General features: G+C 46.9%; 1 protein-coding gene across 1 annotated transcript in view; it reads right to left on the minus strand.

Moving 5' to 3' along the window:
* Xpnpep2 (X-prolyl aminopeptidase 2) overlaps positions 1 to 26,329 on the minus strand; it is a 28,657-nt gene extending 2,328 nt beyond the window's left edge. Inside the window, exons 1-19 of the mRNA XM_004634514.3 lie at positions 25,974 to 26,329; positions 23,307 to 23,380; positions 21,678 to 21,788; positions 20,052 to 20,115; positions 18,981 to 19,085; positions 18,767 to 18,853; positions 17,740 to 17,886; positions 14,798 to 14,899; positions 14,064 to 14,145; positions 13,555 to 13,750; positions 12,760 to 12,849; positions 9,675 to 9,784; positions 8,983 to 9,060; positions 7,823 to 7,894; positions 6,090 to 6,150; positions 4,737 to 4,806; positions 4,047 to 4,151; positions 3,596 to 3,655; positions 2,966 to 3,042 (exon numbers count right to left, since the gene is read on the minus strand). Of these exons, the coding sequence (XP_004634571.1) occupies positions 2,966 to 3,042; positions 3,596 to 3,655; positions 4,047 to 4,151; positions 4,737 to 4,806; positions 6,090 to 6,150; positions 7,823 to 7,894; positions 8,983 to 9,060; positions 9,675 to 9,784; positions 12,760 to 12,849; positions 13,555 to 13,750; positions 14,064 to 14,145; positions 14,798 to 14,899; positions 17,740 to 17,886; positions 18,767 to 18,853; positions 18,981 to 19,085; positions 20,052 to 20,115; positions 21,678 to 21,788; positions 23,307 to 23,380; positions 25,974 to 26,022 (1,740 nt within the window). The 5' untranslated portion in view covers positions 26,023 to 26,329. The remainder of the gene's footprint in view (positions 1 to 2,965; positions 3,043 to 3,595; positions 3,656 to 4,046; positions 4,152 to 4,736; positions 4,807 to 6,089; positions 6,151 to 7,822; positions 7,895 to 8,982; positions 9,061 to 9,674; positions 9,785 to 12,759; positions 12,850 to 13,554; positions 13,751 to 14,063; positions 14,146 to 14,797; positions 14,900 to 17,739; positions 17,887 to 18,766; positions 18,854 to 18,980; positions 19,086 to 20,051; positions 20,116 to 21,677; positions 21,789 to 23,306; positions 23,381 to 25,973) is intronic.
* Between the last annotated feature and the right edge of the window lie 228 nt (positions 26,330 to 26,557).

A 26,557-nucleotide genomic window follows, 5' to 3' on the forward strand; every position in this document is an offset into this window, starting at 1 on the left:
TCTCTCTCTCTCTCTCTCTCTCTCTCTCTCTCTCTCTCTCTCTCTCTGTTGTGTTTGTGCTTTATTTATTTATTTTCTATAATTTGATTGAGAGACAAACAGCAATGAGACAGTTTCAAATCAAATTGGTAGGACAGTTTCAATAATTAACACATTGCATGCATTCTTCCTAGTGGTTATTTGCTGTACAAAATGCAGACATGATATCTTATTTACAAACACTATTACAAAAAGGGCTGGCTTTGAATTTGCAGCAATGCTGTTGCCTCACCCCCCTGCACTGGTATTACAGGTGTGTGCTACTATGCCTTGTTTATTTTACTTTATTTATGGTCCTGAGGACTAAGCCTTGGTCCTTAGCACTCAGCTCCATCCCCAGCCCACTTTTACTTTGAGATAGGATCTTGCTAAGTCACTAAGTTGCCCAAGCTGGGCTTGAATTTGCCATCCTCCTGCCTCAGCTATCCAACTAACTAGAGCTATGCAACTATTTACTGATTCATCTATCCAAGAGAGACAAGCAAAACGAAGGGGAAAAAAATCCCATAATTTTTATCTCCCAGAGAGCCCTGCATGTATGTGCTTAGGAAACTCAAACTACACCAAGATATACAATGGAAATGGAAAGTCCCCAGTGCCCTTCCCTTCCTGAAAACACTTTAGGCACATGTAGCATATGTATATGTATATATTTTCTAAATTCACACAAAATGGATCTCACCACATACAGTTCTCTGTACCTTTCTCCTTCTCTACATAAGAGTAAATCCAGGAGAATTCTCCATAGAAGACAAGAAGATCATTACCATCATCACCACCATCATCATCATTTTGGTGCTGGGGGTCAAACCCAGAGCCTTTTTAAAAATGTATTTAGTACACTGTTTACAGGGTCTCACTACACAGATCAGACTTGTAGTGATCCTCCTGTTTTTCAGCCTCTCAAGCGCTGGGGTTACAGTTGGGTGCCACCACACCTAGTCTTGGGGGCAGGGCCGGCAAGGCAGGCCAGGAATTGAACCCCTGGCCCCTGCGTCTGCCTAAGCAGTGCTTTAATCTGCTGAGCTATCTGGCCAGCCCAAACCCAGAGCCTATGCGTGCTAGGCAAGTGCTCTACCACTAACTTACACCCCTAGCCCTACAGTCTTTAAGCAAGCTACCTATGAGTCCATAGCGTGGAAGTACACCATGCTTTATCTAACCAGTTAAGGATTTTTATGCTGCTGCCAAGTTTTCTTTTTAACTATTATCTTCAGTGCTACCAATCAATATCACTCTGTGAACATCTTGATGAACTTTTCAGACGAGCCGGAAGGTACATACCTTGTGGGGGGATTGCTGAGAAAGAAGGCACAGAAATGTCAATAGATACTCTGATAGATTTTGTTGAACTTCTCCACGAAAGTTTGTGCCAGTTTATACTTTCTCTAACAGCATATAGAAATGTCCACTCGCTACATATTTACCAGCATCAGATATCAAAGATTTCAATTTTTGCCAGTCTGATAGTGGAATATAGTATTCTGTTGGTATCTTGATTTATATTCCTTGAATGATGAAGTTGAGCATTTTTTCATGTGTGTGCACCACTGGTGTTGATTTTAGTGAATTGCTTCTTTGTGGCCTTTGTTTATTTTTTTTTGTCTTGCCTATTTTTAAAATTAAAATTACTTATTTCTATTTATTTGTTTACTTATTTATTTATTTGGAGATAGGGTCTCACTATGTAGTTCAGACCAGTCTTAAACTCACTGTGTAGCCCAGCCTGGCCTCACACTTGTGAGCCTCCTGCCTTAGTCTCCCAAGTGCTGGGCTTACAGGCACATACCCTGTTTTGCCTATGTAAAAGCACACGTTAACGTTAAGGAACTTCACCTTCTTTGTCATATGTGCTGTATTGATCATAGATATTTTTATTTTGTTTATGGCATTGTTCCCATATAGATACTTTCAACTCATTCAACTCAGTTATAAGTCTTTTCCTTCATAGCTTCTGGGTTTTGTTTTCCATCCTGGTATTAAAGAAATTATTGTAAGATTTCTTTGAGGTATTTTATGATTTCATAGTTTGCCTTAAAATTTCGATCAATATGAGATTTTAGTTTGAGGTAATGGTTATATTATTCAGTTTCCTCACTGCCCAAATGATTAGCCATTAGTTCTCCTTGCCTATTTACTGAATTATTACTCTACCTGTTTTGAAATATCAGCTTTATTTGAAACTAAATCCCATGTCATTTATGGGAGTTAGAGAGTTTATTTCTGAACTAACTATTCTGTTCCATTGTTCTGCCTATTTTGTCTCTGGTGTAATCCTGTTTTAGTTATGGTAGCTTGTGTGAAAGCCTAATATTCCCCCATTACTCTTCTTTTAAAGATGCTTCTTAGCTATCTAGCTGTCTTTGCATGTTTATTTTTACAAATAAACTTGTGAAGTTCCAAAAGTATCTGGCTAAAATTGAAATTGAGGTTGTCTTGAATTTATAGATTAATTTAGGGAGAAATGACATTTTCATAATATCGAGGCTTCTTTCCAGAGAATACCACTTACTTAAATCTTTTTTACGTCCCTTAGCAGACAGTTTCTCCATGTAGTCTTTTAAAGTTTATATCTAAGTATTTCATCTTGTGGGGTACTATAATAGCAAATCTTTATTTCTACCAGGCTCCCCTGGAGATTGTTATGTCCACTGAGAACCAACAATTTAGTGCAGAGATATGGCTTCACTCGGTTTGGAGCAAGGCCTGGAACTGACTTTTAAAGAACAAACTTTTCAAATGATTCTAACCTGCAGTTTGAGAAGCTGATTTACGGAATTCCTATAGCACTAGGGGAGGCTCCAAGTAAAGTCATGCTCACATGCATATGAACATGGCCCTTTCCTTTGGTCTCCTTCATCCCCCATGCAACCCAAAGTGCCTGCCACACTGTCTGCCCCTCCAGCCCAACTATGTGTCAGTTTACCTTGGTCTTTGCTTCCACCACGAGGGCCACATCTTCAATACGGATCCCAAATTCCCCATCCTGATAGTAGCCAGGTTCTGGGAGACAGAATTACTAATGGCTTTAACCATAGGGTACACATGCCCAGGTGTCCTATACCAATCAGCAAGTGGCTGGAGGGCCAGGTTATTTTCTGGCTGTTGGCTCTGGTAGCCCCATAATTTCTTAGATGCTCACTGGGTATGTAGAGGTAACTGTCTAGGTGCTGATGGCCCAAGGAATGACTCTTTCTCCCTTGTACCACAGCAGGGAAGGCTCAGGAGCCCAGTGGGGTTCTGGAGACATTGCTATCTTCCTTGCACAACTGTCCTGTTACCCCAGCATTTGATTGGCAACTCAGGAGTCTGGATATCTTGGAATCAATTCCAAAGAATAAAAGAAGGGTATGGACTGAGGGAGATTAGGGTAAGGGTGGGACAGGCCAGTTAGGGCTAAGAGTAGGGATGGGAGCAGGGAAGTGAGGAGGTAAAGCAGTAGAACCCAGGGCTGGCTCTCTCCTTGCCTGGAAGGCTCTCTGAAGGTAGGCACACCTAAGACTACTAGCCTGGCTCTGGGATGGGGTAGTGTAGTGGAGGGGCTCAAGAGCCATACCGATGGAAGTGAACATGCCCTTGGCCATGGCAATGTTGTTGCTCTGGAATCCCACTGGCCCTGGAAAGGAAGATATGGGCATAGAGTTAGCTCTCCTGTCCTCACTGTCTTGGAAACAAGCAGGAAAGTCCAGGTCACTGGGGGCCCCTGGGCATCTCTCCTGCTTGTTCACCACATTATTGTGGAGCTGGTACACATCAGAGTGGCTCTGGATTTTATTTCTTTGGGGTCTTCACCAGTAAGCAACTAAGCCCTTGTCCTTTCTTTGGTGCCTTTCTATGTGCCAACAGGCAGCAGCACTGGCCAGCTCCTGGCTCTCCTCACTCACTCTATGGAGCACCCCCTCCCACTGGCTGAGTGACCTCTGGGGAGTCATGGCATCTTTGTGAAACTCTCTTAGAGGGGAGTATTACACAAGGAGGGACTCTGGGGCAGGGGCTGAGACACTTACACTCATGTACACACAAGAAGTTGCCAATGCCATGGCCAGTTCCATGGCCATAATTGAGGCCAACATCCCACAAGGCTTTACGGGCAAAAGCTTCCACCACACGTCCTGAAAGGGAAAAGTTATCACTCCTGACTAGTTGGCTGGATCCCAGATTGCCCACTGTACCCCTTCCTGTCCACACACCAAGATGGTACCAGAGGAGTGAGGCTCCTGAAAGGCACGTAAGTATGCAATGATACAGTGCTGTTGGGCCTGGATGGAGAGCAGCTCATGGATAAAGTCAGCCAAGATCCTTATTATCTACAGCACACTGCACACTGTACCCATCACCTGGACTGATAACTCTACTATGATTTTTCACTGCGTCAAGGCTTAGCACTTTGGTACCTACTTCCTCCAAGTGTCTTCCTATGACTGTTGCAGTCTACACTGATTTCCTCCAACCCTGAGCAATAACAGCGGATTAGGAGGCAGGAGATCTGAGTTCAAGGCCCCATTCTCCCACTAAGAGATGTGCCTAGGTCTCTGTGACCTCAGGCAATCCTTTTCTATCTCTAGGTTAGATTTTCTCATGGGTATGAGGGGTGGGATGATGATATAATCCCTGCTCCATCAACTCCCAGGTGGAAGTCTGAGTTCCATGAAATAAGGGCCTGGGCTTCGAAGTCTAGCCTGGTCTCCAACACCCACCTGATGTAGCAGCAGGAAAGATGAGTCTGGACAGATCAATGTTTCCCATCAACACGCGGGTATATGCCTCCTGATGGAGAGAGGAAGTGATGTGCAGGAGCCTGGGAGCATGCAGTTGTGGGCGCCCAGGCCTGGATGTGTATGGCAGGATTTAGGGAGATGTATTCTCACACATAGTCACCCAGGTTCTGGATGATGGTCAGAGGAGGTGGACAGGGATATTCTCAAAGCTGGGTATTGGTCCATGTGGTTTCCTTTGGCTGGTCCATGGGGGTCATTCTAATGTGCTTAGGACATGCTTGCAAGAGGTGGTGACTGTGGGGGGTGTCAGGCACACTTCCTGGGCTGCAATCTTGTCTTGGCCAGTCCATTTTCTCAAACTCTGAGACCTGGGCCAATAACTGTCATCCTTTTGTGCCTCAGTTTCACCTCTTTGGGACTCATCTTTAATAGGATAACAGTACCTAGCTCCTAAGGTGGTCAAGAGGGGGAGTGGATCAATCATAAACATAAGATAGTAAGTAAATGGTCAAGTAAACATTAGCACTCTTATCACTGTGCTTCTGATGAGCATTGTCTGTCTGTCTGTCTGTCTGTCTGTCTGTCTGTCTGTCTGTCTGTGTTGTAGATGGAACTCAGAGCCTCACACATGCTAGGCAAGTGCCCTCCCACTGGGACACACTTCCAGCCCATCTTTTAGTTTCCTAACAGCCTGAAACTTAGGTTGGGCCTGGTCAGTTCACAAGCCAGTCTTCCTGTGTCAGGACTGAGGGTGGCTTCTTCTAGTTGCCACTGGTGCTGATGTTGGCAGTCTTCATCACATATCCACACTAGCAGCCCAAGGACAGGTAGTCCAGATAACACTGTTGCCAGCATGTTGGACTTAAAGGTATTTGCTCAATACAGGAGTTTAGCTCCCTGTTCCACCCATAGAAGCCCCTTAGGCAAAGAGACAACACCCCAGTCCCTCGCCTAGCTGACCAGCCCTTGACCACCCTGAACACCCTGAGCTCCTTTCCACGCTCAACCTTTACTTGTGCCTCATCCCTCCACTTGGGATGCCCTTCTTCCTCCTTTCTGCCAAGCACAAGGCCAGACACACAGCATGGAACAAATCTCTGGGCAGCGATACACCAAAATGAAAGGAGGATAAGCTTGGGTCCTTCCTGTTGCCCTGGAATCTCTGTAGAGGAACAGCGCAGCATGCTGAGTTGCCTTGAACTAACTTGTTGGGCAAACTATTGAATCCCTCTGGGCCTGTTTTAGCCTGTCAAGTGAAAGTGTTCTTGGTAGAGTGACTGCGTGGGGCCACCTCAGGAAGGTGCACAGTGGAGTGCCAGGCATGTTTCTTACCTTCTGGAAGGCAGAGGGGGTACCCCAGTGGACTGTTCTGGTGATGTCTGTGGTTCCATCCCTGTGGAGAGGGGAACTGACACATCTGGCCCTGCTGAATGCTTGGGAGCAGAGAAAAGGCTGGGCCCATGGCTTCCTGTGTGTTCTCCACTGAGACCCCAGACACAGGGCAGGGATCAGGCCAATGGGAGGTGAAAGGAAGGTAGTTATCCTCCTTGGCATCCTATTTTATGCATCCATGTCGAAAGGGCTCTGTAAGACTCTGAAGTTGAAAGTCACTATACTCTGACAAATGCGATTCCTCATACACACGTCTCCCCCACACTACCCTCTTTTGGCTATTTTGCAGCTCTAGTGTCTGTTGGTCAGGCTGCCTTTGAAAGCAAGGCTCCTTACTGGCTTCCTGGGAGGCAGCAGGGATTATCTCCTTTTTACAGAGGGGAGATTGAGTTTCCGAGACATTACAACGATCACAACACTCCCATGTTCACCCAATTATTCACCATCTAGAGGATGCTGCTGCAGCTCTCTGAGCAGGATGGCAGAGGAGGGCTCGTCATCCTCATTGCACAGAGGAGGCACCTAAAGCCTTGAGGCTGGGAAGCCTCTCAGGGCAAGCACTGACTCTCCACACTCCTTGTGAACATGGACCTGACCCAGGAATTTGCTCAGAGTCCCAGGGAGGAGAAGCCGGAAGTCGGAAGGTCTGACCCCCAACATCGAGCTGCAGTGGGATGGCACCTGCAATCCTATCCCAGGGGAAAGGGAGGGCAGAAATGGTCCTATGGTCTCCAGGCACCTCCTCAGGAGTAGGTCACAGGCTATGGTGAACTTCTTCAGAAGGAGAGAAGAGGAAGTGAGGCGGCCATCTCCCCAGCCTCTCCCTGCTCAGAGCATGCCCCAAGCCAACAACACCCCAACAACTTCACTTCCCCTTTGCACATTAGCCATCTCAAGTACACACAGCATCAAACTGGTGATAGGCAAAGGCCACGGAGCTGGCACCTGCCACACTGGCTCCGAGAGCAGCACTAAGGATGTGCATAGAGCCTCTGTCATGGTGTCTTCACTATATCCACAGGAAAGCAGCAGGGAAACCACCTGAAACTCCTCCCTGCTCCTTCCTCAATTCAGCACACCCCTTCCTCTGCTTCTCTCTGAGCTTCCCACAGTGTACTTGCTTCCTAGATGAGAATGGAATATCTTTGGGGTCAGGTCAGCGAGATCACGTCTGGTGTGAGAGTAGTCACATGCATGGAAAGGCGGGTGTTAGCCTAACCTGCACGACTGTCTTGGCTGAGCGTTCAGGCTGTGCACTGCACAAGAGAAATAAAACCAAAGGGCTGCGCCACCCCACCTCACAGGGTCATCTCACCTGAACCATAGGGGGAGACAGGGGCTCAGGAATATGCTTGGTGGTAGTGGTATGTGGTCTGTGCTTGTGCATGCAGGCCAGGCTGTGTAATAATGTGTGGACTTAAAAAATATATTTGACTTGAGCAAGTCTTTTCCTTGTTCTCACAGAGGTGCTGCGTGGACATCCCCACCATCTTGGCTTCTGTGTGCTTCCCACTGGGCACTGACCTCCCAAGTTGAAATGAGAAGGATGCTCAGGGCCCATTCTATATGCAGGTTTCTCCAGGTACAGGCGAACCCATGGGCCAGGAAAAGGAAGCTTTCACCTCATGATGTCTGAGCTGAGATGGCCAGGTGTAGTGTGGGGAGTACATTACCAGTATTGTCCCCCAGAATCCACCAGGTACATCTCATCTGAGGACAGTTTGCGGTTCAACTCCTTGGTCGGGCTGAGAAGGAGAAAGAATGTTGAGAGGGGAGCAGCCTGACCTTGCACGGGGTGGGGTGGGGGTGTCCCTGAGTGACAGTGGAGGAGAGTCTGACTCTGGTGGCTGGCTTTGCATGCTCATTACTCTGGGGAAGTCATGTTTCCCAAAGAGCTCAAAGGGAAGCAGCTGCTGCCAAGTCCAGATTATCCTGCACTTGGCCAAGCAAGACCTTGGTCCTCAAAGAAGGGATAAGGGAAAAAGCCCCATAACGTGGTGGTCAGTTCTAGAGATCACCCAGCCTAGTACTTCCTGTTGCACAAGGAGAAGCAGTCATACAGAGGCAAAGGAGCTTGCACAAGGCTGCACAGGAGAGCAGGGAGGAACTAGCCTGGACAGGATCCTCCATCCTGTGCTCTTTCTCTAACTTCCTGCTGCCTCCAGATCAGAGGGCCTCATGAAGCCAGAGCACCGGAAGGGTGGGGCTTGAGAGGCAGAGGTGGGGTGGGCTAAGAATTAGCTCCCCTGGCTCTAGCTGCTGGGGGAAGGGGCTGCCACAAGGCAGGCTTGGGAGATAGCAGGAGACACCAGGGGAGGGAGTTCTAGGCTGGGCCAGGCCATCCCTTGGAGGGGCATCCACCTTCTTCCTGCTATGCCCATGCTAGGCTGAGGCATCTGCTCAGCATGCACCTCATTTCAGCAGGTAGGGCATGTGGTCTGTTTTCTATGGGGCTAATAGCTGGCTTAGTCTACATGTGGGGCTACCATGGCTGGTCCGGGCTCAGTGAACAACCCTTTCTCCATGACTGATCATGAATGTTAAGAATTCCCTTACATAAATAACTCACAGGAAGCCAAAGCAAAGCATCTAGTTGCATCCATGGCTCCCCTCCACACCCCTCAGACCCAAGTGTTCACGAAGTCTCAGTGTCTTGGGAAAACTGCTCAGGCTTTTTCATTTCAAGGAAGCTCCACCCCACCTCTCACAATGTTGAGGGCCTTGAACCTTAAATGTGGACTCAGGGCCCAGAGCATTCCCTCCCCCGCCCCGCCCCTTTGCACCCATTGAAGACCCCATGCGGAGCCCCAGAACATTTATTCTCCTGAAGTACCTGTAGTGGGCGAGGGCAGCATTCAGGCCACTAGCAGAGATGGTCTGGAAACTGGGTCCGGAAAAGAAGTCTTCTTTTCTGGAGATTCAAGGCAAGCACTGGTTGGTGAATGTGCTCATGGACCAGGCTGTGTCCTGCTATCTCACCAGATCAAATGATGGTCATGGCTGCCTCTCCTACAGCCCAAGTCCATTTCACACCTCAACCCCACCACCTGGTTCCAGCTCCTCAAGTCTTGTCCTGTCACTTACAGAGAAAATATAGGACAGATTTTATATTTCCATCTCCATTTTACAGATGGTAGTCGAAGGAAGCTAGCTCCCTGTATCTGAAATCTACCCGAGTCCCAGATCAGTGTGTCATGCACCTCAAACCTACAGTGTGACGGAGCCTCAGAAGCCCCAGTTCCTACTGGCAAGTGGTTCAGGATAGCCTGGCCAGAGCCAGCTTCCCCCAGGCATGGAAAGCCTGGGTCTGAAGCAGACACTAGGGGGTGCTGTTGGGTTGTCCCGCTTTCAGCTTTCAGTGGGGCTGGGGTTGTCATCCAACACCCCCTTTGCCAGCTCCCAGACCATCCAAGAGCCTGTCATTCTGACTTTCATATACAAACAGGAGCTTGCTCCTCCCTACCTACGAGAATAATGACCCCTCCCTGCTCCTGCCCTCCGATAGAAAGAGAGTCAATCCTTTACCCTCGTAACTGGTCCATGAACTCTGCTCCTGAGAACTCGTCCACTGTGCCTTTGGGCACGTTCTTCTCCAGCCAGACCAAGTACCGGATCACAGCCACAGCATCCCTCACCTGTGGCAGAGGGGGCGGGGAGTCAGGAGAAGTGGGTGAGGTATGGTCAGAGTGGCAGCCACAGAGGCCTGATGGCTGAGGTGGGATTCGGAGCTTTCCAAAGGTGGATCTGACTGGCTAGTTGATATCAAAAGATTCTCATTAATGTTTATATGTGATCATAGTGTGCTCATGTTTTTAAAAGCATTTTTGTCTTTAGAGATATTTCCTGAGATGCTGACAGCAGAAGTGATATGCTAGCTGGGTTTTGTTCGGAAATAAGCCAGCAGTAGTGGAGGTCATGCATGGGGTTTGTAGTGGGGTTATAGAGGAAACATTTGGCCATGAGCTGGGGAGTGTTAAAGTTGGGCGATGGGACACAGGGGCTCATTATGCTGCTTTCTCTACCATAGTGTGTCTTGAACATTTTCCCTAAGGAAAGGTTTCTTATTTGTAAAATGTTTTATCCTATTTATTTATTTATGTTTTAAGCAGGGTCTCATTAAATAGTTGAGGCTGGCCTTGAAGTCACTATGTAGGCCAGGCTGGCCTCAAACTCATGGCGACCTTCCTGCCTCAGCCTTTCAAGTGTTGAAATTATACGTGTGTGCACTTAGAATGTACCAGGAAGTGCTTAAAGCATATAGTGTGTGTGTGTGTGTGTGTGTGTGTGTGTGTGTGTGTGTGATGTTTCAAAAATGAAAGCTTATTTTTTAATGTCTTGTCTTTTTGAGACAGGGTTTCACTTTGTAGCCCAGGCTGGCCTTGAACATACAGCAATCCTCCTGCCTCCACCTCCCAAGTGCTGGGATTTCCGGTTTGAAAAATGAAAAGTTTAGATTTAAAAAAAATCATTACAGTAAAAGACACATTGCAATTAATCCCCTCAATACGGTGCTTCTCACTTTGAACACTTTTCCCCCATCATTCTTGCTACCTCCTGAAGCAGTTTTAGAAGTCCTCTTTCCTAAGTGTCGTGAATTGTACTGGTGTGGTTGCCTTGATGTCTTTGATTTAAAACTTTTAACTTTCATGATCATTTTGACTTTAAGGAAGAGCCCGAAGTCACAGGGTGCCAGATGTGGTGGCTAAGGCAGATAAAATGGACGCACTGCAATTATTTATGAGCTTGCCTTTATGTTGGATGGCATTTGGCAGTAGCACCCACATCTGGATCAAACCTCATAAAACATGACAGAGGACTTCCAGAACTGCTTCAGAAAGTGCCAAGACAATGGGATAAGTGTGTTAAGAGTGAGGGGAATTCATGGCAATGTGTCTTTTACTGTAATACATTTTTTTTCTTTTCAAAGTTTTATTGATAAACATATAGCAATGAGACAGTTTCAAATCAAATCGAAAGTACAGTTTCAACAAATAATACACTGCATACATTCTTCTCAGTGGTTAATTGCTGTACAAGATGCAGACTTGTGATCCTACTTACAAACACCATTAGAAAAAATCATTCTATTCATTAAGAGAATGCAACTATATATCTATCCCAACCACTTTGAATACACAGATACAAAATGGACATTCATAGTTATACCCCAATTTTTTTAAGTTCCGTTGTTGAATATTATAGGTGTGTAAACTCAGCAAAATATTCTAAAAGAGTACAGAAGCCCATAATATCATTGGGTTTTCTGTTTAACTGGCAATGTCAGAAATTATTGACCTGAGTCCCCCACAGCTCAACATAACAACATGGCTTTACTTCCTATATTTCATCTTCATACTTTTCCACTGGATGGTTAAGACCAAGGTAAAGCAGGACCTGTGCAACAAGAGTTGTAGCTTTTTGGTCTGACAAGGTCAGTGAAATGCCCTCAGGATTTATCTTGAGATCCTGTACCTCAGATTGTAGAGCCTTTGTCAGTGTCAGCCATGTGGATGAGTCACGGCCAATGCTTGGCCTATGTGCTCTCTGTGAAAGCCTGAGAGAGTGTCTTCTCCCCATGTGACTCTCCTTAGGCACACTCTATGTCATCGATCACTTTCCTCTTTGGCCCCATTATCTTCTTGATCAGAAAATTTGGGACACTACCGAGGTACATGACGTTACAGTACAAGTTCTCATATGTCCCGAGTCTTAATTGATGTTAGAAGGGTAGGGCCAAAATGTTGGCTTTCCTTGTAGCCCTCCTTTTTCTCTAATTTGGGTCTGCAAACTTAGGTTGTTAACCATCCAGAAGACAAGCTTATTGTTATTATCAAACGATTTACGCTATCAAGCTTAACCTCACTCTCTCACTGCATTTCAAACATCTTAGGCATAATAAGGAACAGGTATTTTTCATCAAGTATTGATATGTTGAAACTTAAGTCCCTACATAATATGATAAAGAACATTTAAAAATTAGATTATGTTTTAACAATAGGATAAAGAATTCTATGCTTCTCATGTTTGCACATAAGTCCAAAAATCTCACCATATACAACCTTGAAGCAGGACTGTCCCACAGTATTCCTTTTCCTGTCTCTTGCTTTCATTCACCACCCCCTTCTTCTTGAACATGTAATACATTTTTTAAATGAAAACATTCATGGTGTATTTTGGTCACTCTGTGTATATGCTTATGTATAGTTTTCATTGAATTGTCACAAACATTGTATGCTGTAAGATTACTGTTTTAATCCCCATTACCTTACTAATGAAGAAACTAAAGGCCTATAAAAATGATTGCGCTGGGTCACCCAGCTCAGAAGTGGGTGATACCAGGGTTTGAATTTAGACCCTTTACCTTTCAGACCTGCACCTTAAAGCACTATATTATACTGTACTCTACTGTACTATACTCTCCCCTCCCTTTCCCTCCCCTACAATACTATACTGGCTGCAAGTGGCCAAGGACTGGAGGCTACACCCAGAGTTTGGTGTCTGCTCCTTTGTTTCAGTGAGCCTCTCTTCAGCTCTGGAAGGTTTTCCTCTGTAACCTATCAGACCAAGAGCTCCCAAGATGCTGCTCCCATACTCCTGTTCATGGACTTACATGGCTGGCCTTGAGGAGGGCTTGCTCCTTGCTGTTTTTCACTGCCTTGGTAATCATCACTGGGGAGTAGCTATCTGCCAGAAGTTTCTCCTGTTGGGAACAAGGGGTAGGAGGAGGGCTGGGATCACCATCCAGACACAGTAGTGCTGTCCAGGAAGTCCTAGCTGAGGTGAGATTTATTACTTCTTGTGGTGGCAATGCCCTCTCCTCTGGTGCTCTCTGATTACATGTCTTTTCTAGTCTTTAGTGCCCATCTTAGCCTTCCCTTCTGCCCTCTTTCCTTCCCCTTCTCCCTCCTGGCAGGCTTCCTTGATTAACACTGCCCAGATAGGCAGCTTACTGCCATGAGCACTCCAGAACGGCTCAGATCCTGGTCTCATGTGAGAGGCTGTCCAGGCAATGTGAACTTGCTGTCCGTATTATAGGAGCACCCACAATGTGTCAGCCATGGGGCTCAATGTGTTCCATCTCCTTTAAATCCCAGAGAAACTCCAATGAGGCAGGACTCTTCTTATTTTCTAGGCAATGAAACAGAGACCTAGTTGGCTAAGCTACTTGCCCAAGGTTACTGCATGACCAGTTAGGAGCAGAGTGAAGATTTAGTGTCAGGTTCTGCTGACCAGGCTGTATTCTGTCTAACCCCCTCAACAACTGTAAGGGCTCTCTGTGGACAAACATACCCACTTCTTCCTCTTCTGCCTCTTCCCAGAGAGGCCTAGAAGGGAACACACTGCACATCTGCCCAATGACCAGGAGACTGAATGGCTGGCATGGGCTAGCGCCCTGCAAACCCACCTCAGGTATCACTTCATAGAGCCCATACATGGTGTATTGGGTCCCAATCCAGACCCGCACGTCTCCTGAGACATAGGCCTGGATGCTGTCACGGACTTGGCTGTAGTCCTCGAGTTGTACACACATGGGCCCTGTGCAGCCAGAGTTCAGGTACTGCAAGGTCTCAGGACTGAAACGACTCTTGTTTACAAATAGCCTGGGTGGGGAGGGAAGACAGGAGGGTCTTGAGTGTCCACTAAGGATGTCACAAAGAACAAGAGGCACACACAGTTTCATTGTTCCTGAAGGTCAGAGGAAGCCAGCATACAGAGACAAGCACCCAAATTTGAGATTGCTTGGGAGCAGAGGTTAGGAAAAGCCAACAGATAGTTTCCTGGAAGGTCTTGCTAGCACAGGAGCCACGCTCATGGGCAGTGTAAACACTGTACATTGGGGTGGGATCAGTGTTGGGACAAGGGGAGGGCAGATGGTGGAGGAAGGTCATGACCGAAGCCAAGAAAAAGTGGTACCTGATGGAAGAGTCCGTGAGCAGTGTGTAGGAATAGAAGAAGGGATTATAGGAGATGTCACTGCTGCGAAGGTTGAAAAGCCCTGGGAAGAGAATTGGTGGGTACTGTGTGAGGCTGATCTGCCTGGGAGAAATGTTTCTGCCACCTCCACCCCACTGTTGATGTGGGCCCCAAATGACTGCCAGCAGCACATTTGCAGTATCTGCCACTGGGAGCCTCTCAGTCTTCCATAGGAGATCTTCGAGATGTTTCAGAGCACTTTAAAATTTTCCCTCTAGAAACATGTGGGTACCTCTAGTGAACGCACAGTTGCAGTGGGTCCCAGGATGCCTGAATCCTCATCATAGGGACTGGGCGAGAGGCTCTGAGCCATGTTGGGACCAAGTAGGGTTATCCTGGGTGTTGATGTCGGGGGTGTGAGTGTCCTGGGACTGTGGCCAGGCTGGTGGGAGGTCTTGCTAGTGCTCTTCTCTTTAAGGACACACATGCACTCTGCTGCTGTGGCCAGTCCATTCCTCCAGTGGCCTGTGGCCTGACCCCAGCTTGCTGGGGGTTGGGAGCTGGTAGTCTTACTCTGTAGGTGTGAGCTGCCCCTTTTGGTTCTCCCAGGCCATGGTTACTGTGGCACACAATCGGTGGGTGTGCAGTTGTCTGTGGGAAGAGCTCTGTGCTACGGGGCCCAGGAGAGTTGGTGAGGGCGTGGCACCCACCCATGTGTACAAATCCACACTCACAGGCAGTCTCATCAAGTGCTGTCAGAAGGACAGCAGTCGGGGCCTTTTTATGCTTCTGCATCTGGCTTCGGATGTCAGCTACTTTCTCCTGCCAGGTGCTCCCTAGAAGCAAAGGGGCCCAAAGAAACTGTGAGAGACACACTTACCTTAGGCACTTGGTTCCCTTAAAGTAATGGCTTTTCATTCTTTTTTTAAAAAAAGCAGTAGAAAACTTTCTTCAGACAAATTCTTACCTGGTCATTATGACATGAATTCTGGACCCAGTTTGGCCTCGAATCCTAGCTTTGACATGAGTTGGGTGATTTTGGACAAATTACTTACCTCCTCTGTGCTTCATTTTGTGCAGCTATAAAATGAGAATGAGATAGAATAATAGTTTTGAACCTCAACAGGGTTGACATGAGGCTCAAATGAGTTTTAAAGCATGTAGAAGGGTGGGGGAGATGGCTCAGTAGAGTAAGTGCTTCCCTGGCAAGCGCAAGGGCCTGAGTTTAATCCCCTGTTCCGGAAAAAAAAAGCATGTAGAAGGTATTTTGGTATAGAATAAATCTGGTATAGCTTTCTACTCTTTCGTAAGCATGCAGAAAAAGACCAAAAGAGTGGGAGTAGTTGAAGGGCAGAGAGGGCTGGGGCCATGTTCAACTGTCCTCAGCAACAACTCCAGTACTTAATAAGCCACAGATAGAGACTAAGCACTTCATGGACATTGTTTTAAGTCTCACTTGACCCCATGTTATAGATAGGGAAATTGAGCCTTTGGAGAGATAAAGTGACTTGTCTAGAGTTTCATGGCTATAAGGGGTAGAGCTTGGATTTGAACCCAGGTCTCTCTGGCTCCATGGCCCAAGCTGCTAATCTGTGTAGACACTATACTGTCTTGATAGCACTGTCAATCTCCAAACGTGTCCCACTCCATCCCCGTGCTGACTTTCTAGGATGTTTGTATCCAGGGCTTTAGTTTGTATCAACTATCCGTGCCCCATAAGACATATAGTCTACTGTCCGTTCCCAGTAGTTGGCAGGCTAAAGCACGCACATCACAAGTTTTGAGTTCCACCTGGCTTAGTGGGGAACTTACCGGGGCCCTGTCTCAAAATAAAAACAGAAGGCCTGAGGGGGTAGCTCATGGTGAAGGCCCTGCTTCAATTCCCAGTACTAAAACAATCTGCCTTTAGGAAATACTAGGAAGTATTTTGGGGGCAGAAGACCATAAACATTGAGAATCCTATTTGGGCTCAGATACAAGCATACACTATAACTTAATGCCATTAAAAACTGTAGGCAAACAGGTAAAACTATTTAACAAGCACCAAAACTTTGTGTATGATAAACGTTATTTCGGCTTATTTCATTGTTGTAAACATAATAAAGTTTAGCACTTTAAAGTACGCAGTTCAGTTGGGTTTAAGCATGGCTTGCAATGTTGTGCAACCATCAATACTGCAGAACATTTTCATCACCCCTGAGAGAAACCTTGTACCCATCAAGGAGTCACTCCCCATTCCCCCTTCCCTCCAGGCCCAGGAAACCACTAACCTATTTTCTGTCTCTATGGATTTGGCAATGCTGGATGGTTAATATAAATGGAATCATGTAATATGTGGCTTTCTCTGACTGGCTTCTTAGAATTCTGTTTTTAAGATTCATGAACATGACACACTTTTGAGAAAACAAAATAAACCAAATTGAAATGGTCTGATGTATACAACTACCTATGAGTAGTTAACTTCATATTCTGTCCTTTGTCCCTGCTCCTCTATCTGTCCTTTTAAACCCGCAACCTAAGAATTTTCTTGTCAAAGCTGTCCTTCAGCCTTCAAGGTCCTGTTCTGGAGCCGGATAGCTTTTCCTTGAAGACTAACAGCCTGTGAGGACTTGCCATCCCCTTACTTGTGGGAAGTGACAAAACACATATGACTTTGTCCCAAGCCCTGCTATATCTTTTCTTTCTATTCCTGCCATATTTGTGACCTTCTTTATGTCTATATAATGACTTTATTTATGATCAGTCTTGGAGAGCAAGTTTCTTTAAAAACTGTCAAGAGTGATTCTGCACATTAGATCAGAACACACAAAGGGAATTGGACACAATTTTCACTACTTTCATTGTAGCTACAGTTTTGAAATTTCCTTCTTACCTTTTTGACTCCCTTCTGAATCAGAAACAGAGATGGACCCACATGTGTAAAGGGGCCTCTCAGATTGCTCAGTGTGACCAAGAATCCTAATATATTGGCTCTCTCAGAATTTCGAGTAGGGTGGTTGGTAGCCAAGATGCTGTTCCTGAGCAGTAAGCTGGCCCTAGTCAGGATTTCACTTATCAATCCCAAGAATCACAGGACATACTTATCTCTTATGATGTAAGATTCAGATGGTGTCAACAAGGTCAAGGTTAGACTTTTCTAGGTCAGTTAATTTTCCGTGGTGGTCTAACCAAAACCTGAACCCGCATCTGTGTCACACACTGACCCTGCACTCACTTACTTCCTCTCTCTATCCCAGCCATCTTGCAAATGTGAATATTCCATCACAGGAGGGTCAGAAGGAAAGGGATGAGTGGTTTGACATGAACCACTCTCCACTCCCAGGCAAGCAATGCATGTCATGTGCTTTTTCTTTTCAGAGGGTTCTGTTCCCTCCTTCTCTGACTCTTGTTTCCTCCCTCCCACCTGCCTTTTGCTTTAAATTCTAACACTCTTTATTCCAGAAGTTCCCATATATGAAGTGGCGACCTTCAGACTAAGGCTCTCTGTGGAGAGCATCCAAAAATGTGCCCTTTAGCCAAGCATCTGAGGCAACCTGGGTCTTTGCTAAGCTTTGCAAACCAGTGCTTTTGGACTTCCAGTGGTGCTTTTTCAGTCAAAAGAGAAGCAACAAGGGCACCTGGTAGCAGGGACCTGTATTTGTACAAGTTGGAAAGGAGAATGGGCTTGCCAAATCACCTGTGAATGCATTTTCCAGGGCATAAATGGGTTCACTTGGCACCGGGGGCCTCGCTGAGCCCCACACCAGGTCTACAAGGTTGACTGTTATGGACACCAGCTGTATATCGAAGCCCTGGAGGTTTCTGTCATAACTGTTCCAAGAGTCTGTGGAGACAGGAAGGAGTCATTTGCCTTTTACCTATTTACACCTCAGGAAAACCTGTAGCTCAAATGAAGTTATTCTTGTTCCCAGTTGCTCCAGTCCTACTTCTGTAGCTCTAGCTGCCTCGAACCTGTCCAAGCAATCTGGACCTTCTGTAATATGTATCCCCATGAGGCTGCGCCTCTCCTCTTTCTGCATTCCAAGCTGAGATACCCTGAGTCTGGTTCAGTGGTGTCCACCAACACTTGGCCAATCTTGCCTTTGTAAGTGTCAGTGGCCGGGGGTAGTCCCTATTTTGTGTACTATTTTCACCAAGATTGCACGCTATGGTTCAAGGGAATGGTGACATTCAGGCCACACTGCACAGGTTAGAAGAGAAGTCAGTTCAGAAGTAGGAGCCTGCCAGTACATATTCATGAGGCTTCTACCTTTGAAGTCATGGGCGGGCTGGATATCTGGGGCCTGGAGCTCAACAAGCTATGTTCTCTCCCAACTCTTTTGACCTTTCTAAGCTACTTTCCAGAAGAGGACTTCAAGTCATTCTGAGCACCAGCCCTGAGTGTTTTTGGGACACGTAAGATGGCTTGAGTGCTAGGAGACCTAGGTCTATTCATGTACTAGATATTAATGATCCCTTGTCTTCTATGTTGGCTTTCTACACTTATGATTTTTAAAACATTTTGTATCTATTCCTCTAACATTTCTAAATTATACAATCCATGAATCTATTTTTGTTCCAAAATATTCTGTAACCATGTCATGAAAACATTTACTTTATGGTCACGTCGCCCTTCCTTCTAAGAAAGTGTTTCTTCACCTCCTAGGAAGCTGAGCCACTTGCGTTGGTGACAACAAATACAAGGAGCTGAAGGAAGAACATACCAAAAGAGACGAGGAAGGGGTCGAAGCCCACATGCCCTCCAGTGGGAATCTCAGCTAGGAGCCAGGAGACAATAACAGTAATACCAACTGAAAGACAGGAAGGCATTCAGAGGTCACCTGCAGGGCCAGCCTCACGGTCTCTAGCCAAACTTCTGTCTGTGACGGTCCTACCACATATGTCCTTGATGGGGGACAAACCCTTGTGGCTTTCTACCTTCTTTATGGAGGTCCCAGTTGCAGTCCATCTCCCGTTCTGCCTGGGTCCAGTAGCGACTGTCCGTCCAGACAGCTGCTTTCTCCATAGTCACTACTGCAGTACCTGGGGCACAACAGGAGACTTGCGTGTGAGGTGGAGGTGAAGGTGAGGATCAGGCCTTTAGATGGCAGATGTGCGATACAGTGTGGGCAGTGAGAATGTCACAAGGTATTGCTAGAAAGAGTCTGTCTCCTCCACTGGAAGGCAGTGAGGCTAGAAGTGTTAAAAAGAGCATTGGGGGAGTCTGGCAGACAGAACACCCCAAGGCAGGCATCGGTGCTTTGGGTTCAGGGCCTCTTGAGGCGGTCATCAGAACTTTTGGCAGAAGAAGACAGGGTCTGCTTTGGCCAGGCCCAAAAATCTCAGGCTGCACGTAGGTGCTTTCAGGAAAGATGAGAGTCAGTGTTAAGACTTGGTGGCTGATAGGGACACTAAGCCAGAGGCTTAGCTGAAGGTTGGTAGGGAAGCAAATCCCCCAACATTGGCAAAGAAATAAGGCATATGATAGGCGAGGTAGGACATCTTGAGGCTCAGGAAAGCATGTTAGGGGATCAACAAAGACAGCTTAGATTGTGTCTAATGGGCTAGGATCAGATGTCCCTTCAGAAACTGAGACATCATTGTGGGTCTCTATGTTTGTGTCTCTATCCACCATGAAAGTGACCTTGTCTATTAAAAGAACTGCGAGTAAAACTTCCGCCCAAATGAGCCAGCATGTGAAGGGAAGAATGGGTCCATAAGAAGCAACTATTGCAGAAATGGGGCCCAGGGAGCACTGGGCTGGCCTGGCTGGAGAGGATGCAGTGAGGTGGCCAGGAGGGCCATCTGCTCGCTTCTCTACAGAAAGGCGGCCACTGTGCTTTGAGAGATGTGTCAGGGTGGCAGAGGCGTGTGGGGCAGGGAGGGAAGAAGGGGCTTCTGGATCCTACATCCTGTGGTCCTGGCTGCTAAAGAGTTAGCTATGCCAAATCCACTCTTGTTATCCCTGGTGTACCAACAGAAGCAATGAAGGGAGGTAGTGGCTGTCACCTGCAGTCCCTGTGAAGCCTGTCATCCATGCACGCCTCTCGTCATGCTTGCCAATGTATTCGTTCTAGGAAAGCAACAACACCAGAATTATTACCTTTTTTAGAAAATGAAGTCACAAGCCATGTAGAAGGCCCTAACCACATCCCAGGTTGTTCTTTCTGGTAGGCTGCAACCAGCTCCACATGGCTAAGGCTCCTGAGCCCCTCTTTCAGGAAGCCTTCTATAACTGCCCCAGCCCTTTGTCTTCCCTTCCTTTGGACAACTGGAACTCTTGGGGTCTTAACTCCACTGTCCAACACTGGACTCAGGGTTTCACTGGATTATTCTATAAAGGAGATTTGTCACCCTGACCAGAATGCAAATTCTGTATAGTCTAGGACCATAGCATCTGCTTCTGCTCTGCACATAGCTCCTCTTCCTCCCCGCTCTCCTCCAGTACAGTGGGTATATCATAAATTGCTTCTGGGTATTGTCCAGGTGTACCTCTGTATCTATGGATTCCACATCTGCAGCTTCACTTCCACACAGCCCAAAATATTTTTTTAAAAATTATGTTTGTACTGACTATGTAAGATGTTTTCCTTTATAAATTCTTTAAATAACATAGTACAACATCCATTTGCCTTGTATTAAGACTTATCCATAATCTTGGCATGATGTAAAGTATATGGAAGCATGTGTACATATATGGGCAAAGATCACAGCATTTTATATAAGGGACTTGAGTAGCCACTCCTTTGGGTATCTACAGGGGTCCTGAAGCCAGTCCCTAGTGGATAACATGGGATGGCTGTATATCACACTTCATAATCCCTGGAAACAGAGCTCCTTATTTCCATCTTGCAAAAGAGAAAACAGGATCAGAGAAGTTGAGATATTTATTTAAGTTTCTTAGCCTTCCCCAGCCAATGAGAAAACTAATTCCAGCAAGCTGATGGACCCTGAAAATGCCCTCTCTTCCAACTGGCTTGGTGCTGGCAAGTGGGATGAGTGGGCAGGGCTGCTGCTTTGGGAAAAGGAGCTCTTCTTCAGCCTATTTTGCTTCCTGTTTGTTCTCCCCCACACTAGTACTGCTCCAGCCAGGAGACTGTGGGAGGGCCTGGGCTGGGAGGGAGCCTAGGGTCCTTCTAGTGCAAGTCCCAGTCTCCATCCTAACCTCCTAGGGAAGGGATGCCCTAAGCATTCCTGCTGGATCTGCCATGTGGGAACTGATCACAACTGATTCTCAATTGTTTTAGAGTTTCAAGAATTCCTTGGGGCTGGGGAGATGGCTCAGTAGAATAAGTGCTTCCCTGGCAAGCTCAAGGGCCTGAGTTCAATCTCCAGTTCCGCAAACAAACAAACAACCCCCCCTCAACAACAACAACAACAACAAAACCCAAACAAAAACAAAAACAAAAAAAACTCCTTGACTTCTTGAGGTCAAGAAGTTTTGGCTATGTCTTCCCTGCTGTGTAAAGGAATATGTTCTTTCCTTTTTCCTAAAATTACTGTTTGCAAGCTCTCTACTTGTTTTTTTACCTATCAGATCTGTTCTTTGTCTTTTCTTCTGAGTTGTAACAGTGTCCTGTTTGATCCTGTGCTCCCTGGCTAACTGCGGGCCCATGGTGAGGAGTAGTCCCTTACCTGGTGGGCATCTGTATCTGGGATGATGTATGCAGAGAGATTCCAGGCCTCCATCTGCTGGCGGAGGGCTGAGAGCCGCAATGTGGTATTGACCACAGTAACTGGAAGGTGCTAACAGACGACAGGAAGACACCCAAACACTTACATCGCTTAGAGAAAATGTCACCTCCACCCCTCTCCCACCACCACCACTGCAGCCTTCAGAGGAGCTGCCAGCCTCTCTTGAGGCAGGGTTGGGGGTGGTTAGTCCTGAGCAGGCCACTGGGGGTGGGGTTGGCACAGATGATTTTCCTAATAAACCTAGATTTGCAGGTCTGTGCTGAGTCAGGAAGCAGGTACAGAGCTTGGAGAAGGACTCCTTGTGACAGTAATGGCACTGTACCCTGGGAAGAGGATGTGGGTGAGACCTGTGAGAACTGCAGGGTTTCAGCTTGGGCCTTAGCCCAGGCCTTGAGGACAACCTCCAATTTAGGTACCTTGGGGGTAGAGTGTAGAGTTGCCAGATGCAGCAAATAAAGATGCAGGACACCCACCCAGTTACATTTGACTTTCAAATAAACAATGAATAATGTTTTAATGTAAGTATATTCCCCTGTACTATTTGGTGCAATTTAGACTGAAATATTGTCTGTCATCTGCAATTCAGATATAACGGAGTATCCTGTATTTTATCTGGTAACCCGACCTTGGCGGCTTTATCTAGTTGTTACTCACTGGTCCCCAGTGAGAGAGGACAGTGAATGAGCACCCCTATCAGTGTGAGATGTAGCTGGGGAAGGTCCCTTCCAAGCCTGGTACTTCTCCAAAGGCCATTTTTTTCTTGCAAATGAAAATCATTATTTTTGTTTGTTTTCTACTCAAAGATCTATCCAGGGTTGTTTTTTGTAAAAGTAATGTGTCAGCCCACCCATCTGCCTAACGAAATAGTACAATAAACTCGACTAACAGTGTAGATGTGCTGTGCTTATTCTGGGGCTCTGGGTACTCGCATGTCTGCTCACCTCATACTTCAGGCCACCCTGCGTGTAGAAGATCTCTAAGCCCCATTCTAATTCACGATCACTCTGGTTTCCAGCTTGGAAGCTGACAACCTGATCTCCTTTGGCTGCAACCTTCTGGGCTTTCCCGTCTTCATAGCCTAGAGGCCTCCCTCTCTTGCGCTTCCGTTGGCTCTTCTGGCCCACTGACTTCCTCCCTCCTCTGTTCTGTGCTTCCCTTTTTGCCCGTCCCCTAGAATTTTTCTTTCTTCACAGCCTCTGCCTAGCTTCCGCTGAGCCTCACCCAAAGACCAGTTGGGGGATGCCCCTCCCTGTTTGTCACTTCTCTCTCCTCCTTCTTTCTTGGGGGGCGGTGTTTCCCAAGCCCTAAGGGGCAAGTAGAGAGCTGAAGCAGTGAGTGGGGTATGCAATAGGGGTGCAGGTTTGTTAAAGGTGTTAAACAGCTGCCAAACCGGATTGCTGCATGTTAATAAGAAACAGAGGCAGGAGAGCCCGGAAATCAGGAGAAAGCCTGTATGCAGAGAGGCTAGCAACTGAGCCAATGGGGCGGGGGGGAGGGGGGGAGGGGGGAGAGGACGAGGGGCGGGGCCGTAATGTGACGGCAGACTTAGGGGTGGACCCAAGGCCTCACCGGAGGATTGGCCGAACAGTTTCTCACATCTTCTCTGCCAAGGTCCCCTGGCTTTGGGTGGCTCCAGACACAAGCTAGGGAAAAAATTTCAGGATCATTTAGAGACCAGAGAGACCCCAGAGAACAGGTATATCCTCCTTCAGTCCCCTCACCCACTCCGTTCTTTGAAACACACAAACGCTACTTGAGGTTAAAAATAATCTAATTTCATGGGAAATCAGGCTGAATTGGATGGCACCTTGGGTTACAATCAAAGACACTAGTTTCATCGACAAGCGATTGCCACTGTTGGATGGGTTTGGCTCATTATATCAATTTTTCTCCTAATCTAATTGGGTCTTTTCAGGGTCTAGTGAAGTGGAAAAGTTGTGTGTAAATTAAATTTTTGTAATCAAATTTTCTTTGAAATGCTCTAGAGGAGCTCACTAAATAATCACCTTCCTTTTAGCCTCCTAAAAATCTAATTTTGTATATTGGGTTTGCTTAAATTCAAGGCCCACTTGTACCATTTTTATAATCCAAATCTCTTATTGTTGCAGGCACATTCTAAATATATGACAGCAACCCTAGTCAGAAATGCTGGCCTGATGGGGGATCAGCATTTAAAGAGCCCCTACTAGGTGCCAGATGTCCAAGTCAGGAATGGGTGTGTCTACAGCATTGTCATGTGCTGAGTAATCATGTCCTGGTCAATGAAGGGCTGTATATGTGACAGTAGACCTGAAAGATTATATCATGTAATGATCTCATAGCCATCTTAGTTTGTATAAGTCACTCCATGATGTTTGTGCAATGACGAAATTTCCTAATGGCACACTGTGCAGAACGTGTCCCCATCATTAAGCAATGCACAGTTGTATATCTTTTGATACTTGAAGAAACCTATGTGGGTATTACTGTTCTATTTCTACAGAGGAGGAAGCCAAGACCCAGATGCATTTGGTAACTTGCTCAAGTTTTGTCACGATGAATCAGTGGTCAAATGGGGATTTGAACATAGGTCACTGGAATACAAAGCAAGACTGTGACTGGGGATGTGGCTCAGTGCTAGAGCTCTTGTTTGTCTAGGCTGCCTGAGGCCCTGGGCACAGTTCTCAGCACTGCCAACCAAACCAAAGCTGGGGGTCCACTTTTTCATCCTTTCACTCTGTCAGCCATGGAAGGTAGGTCTGGAAGGGGCAGGGATGTCTTGGAAGCGCTAGAGTATAAGGAGACTTAGTTTTCAATTTGGGCTTTGCGGCAAATTCGGTTTGGCCCCAGGAGAGAGGCCCAGTATTCACTGAGCAAATGTTTCTTCAGTGCCTACTCTGTGTTAGGCATTGGGCATTGTCTTCTAGCTCTGGGCCTCTTAAGAGAGAAGGCTGCATTACATAGCTGTCTGCCAGTAGGCTCCAGTAATCTCTGATAGTCTTTCTATCCACCCTGTGCATTTTAGGGGGCAATCTCCTAGGGGAACATGGAGGCATAAGTATTGACAGACTGTATTTTTACCTCTGAAGTGAGACAGTGTAGCTGGGACTAATACCATGGATGCCCCACCTATCTATTAGTTTCATAAACTCAAGGGGGAGATGAAACTGACACTATTAATTTAGGAAAATAAATACCCTTTATTTTTTTGTTTTGCAATACCAGGGATAGAACTCTGGACTTTATGCTTGCCAGGCTGTCAGTTATGCTGCTGAGCTATCTCCCTGGCCCTGAAACAACCATTTATATAGGAACAAACGTCCAGCAAGGTGGTGGTTCTGAGATGCCAGCCTAAGAACCAGGACCCAGCTAAGCCATGGCCTTCTGGATGAGAGTCTGCTGTTCTCTGAGGCTGGGTTGTGGCTCCCAGGAGCAGGACTCACAGCTGAATCACTCTGTGGTACCTAGCACAGGGCCCAGCACTCAGGAGGTACTCGAACTGGATACTGAGCTGGGTCTTGCTGACAGAGAGCAAAGGAAAGACATGTATTCCAAAGGCTAAGGATGAGGGAGAGCAGAGGAACTGGGCACCTAGTTGAGGACAAATAGGGCATCATGTGGGTGACAAAGACGCTCCTTGCAGAACTTCTGTAAGCTCCTCTGAGATCTTTTCTTGACAAGGCCTCAACCTTGGCCTATTGTGCCCAGACAGTCCTTGACAGGCCTGCATTGCCCTGTCTTGGTGAAAATCCTATCAGTTCAGTTTAGAGAAATCCCTTGATATCTGGTTAGATTTCTCATGGCTACTCTTGTTCACCCTGGCCTGCCTTCAGCAATAATCCTGTGAAGTCAGATCAGCAAGAACCCCACAACCCTTGCACATTCCTCTGGGTGAGTCCTAGTAACTTTCCATGTACTGCTCCCCCACCCCTGCTCCTTGGCTATAAATCCCCAGTGGCCTTTGCTATCTCCCTTGCCGCGTAGTGCCCATTGCAATAATCTTCAATAAAGTCTTCCTTACCTTCTGACCAGGGTCACAATATTTCTGTCACTAATAGTGGGTAATGGAAGGTGCAAAACTATGTTTGATCCAAGCCATAGGGACCCCGAAGATTGGCCCTGCTGGAGCCTCTTCCTCCAGGCAGACAGGCAACTAAAAGACAGAGACACCTGGGCCCTAGCCCTCACCCCAACCATTCCTGAACCCAGAGGGGACAGGCTAGAGCTGCTTTCCAAGAGAGTTCAGGATGCACCTACCATAGAGGAGGACAAGCCAGGGGCAGCAACCCCAGTGAGCCCAGGCCATGGGGTCTCCAGATGCCAGCGCTGAGTGAATGGAGGGACTGGGAGAGAGGGCAGGTCTGTTTTTCTTGTCTCTTCTTCCAGGCCTTTTCTGGGCAGCAGCAGACAGAGGTGGGGCTGGAATGGGGAGGACTTGTCCGGCTGTTGGGTGGTGAGTCCTCCTCTGCTTTTTTGTTTCAGAAGTTTCTGGGAGCCTGGGGGAGAAGAGGAACCTTGGGCTGTCTGGGGCAACCTGTGTGGGGTCCTTGTAGCTTGGTATATGCTGTGAGCCCGCCCCGGGCAGAGTCCAAAGATCTCTGAAATAGAAGAGCAACAGCTGTTCTCAATTATCCTGCTTGTCCCATCCCCCTCTTTATAGGCTCTGCCCCTGTCATTCCTGAATTCTGTCCCCCCTCCCTCCCCCCCTGAAAGCTGTTTCCCATTAGCTCCCCCTTACGGGGCTCCGGGTACAGCCCTGTCTTTGCTTTGGAATGAATATTGGTCCCTCCTTCTGCTCCTCCTCCTAGTTAGCCATTCCCAGAAAAAGCCAGTGTCCTCTC

This window comes from Octodon degus, unplaced genomic scaffold, assembly GCF_000260255.1.
Source record: "Octodon degus isolate 3935 unplaced genomic scaffold, OctDeg1.0 scaffold00063, whole genome shotgun sequence".
Classification (NCBI taxonomy): Eukaryota; Metazoa; Chordata; class Mammalia; order Rodentia; family Octodontidae; genus Octodon; species Octodon degus.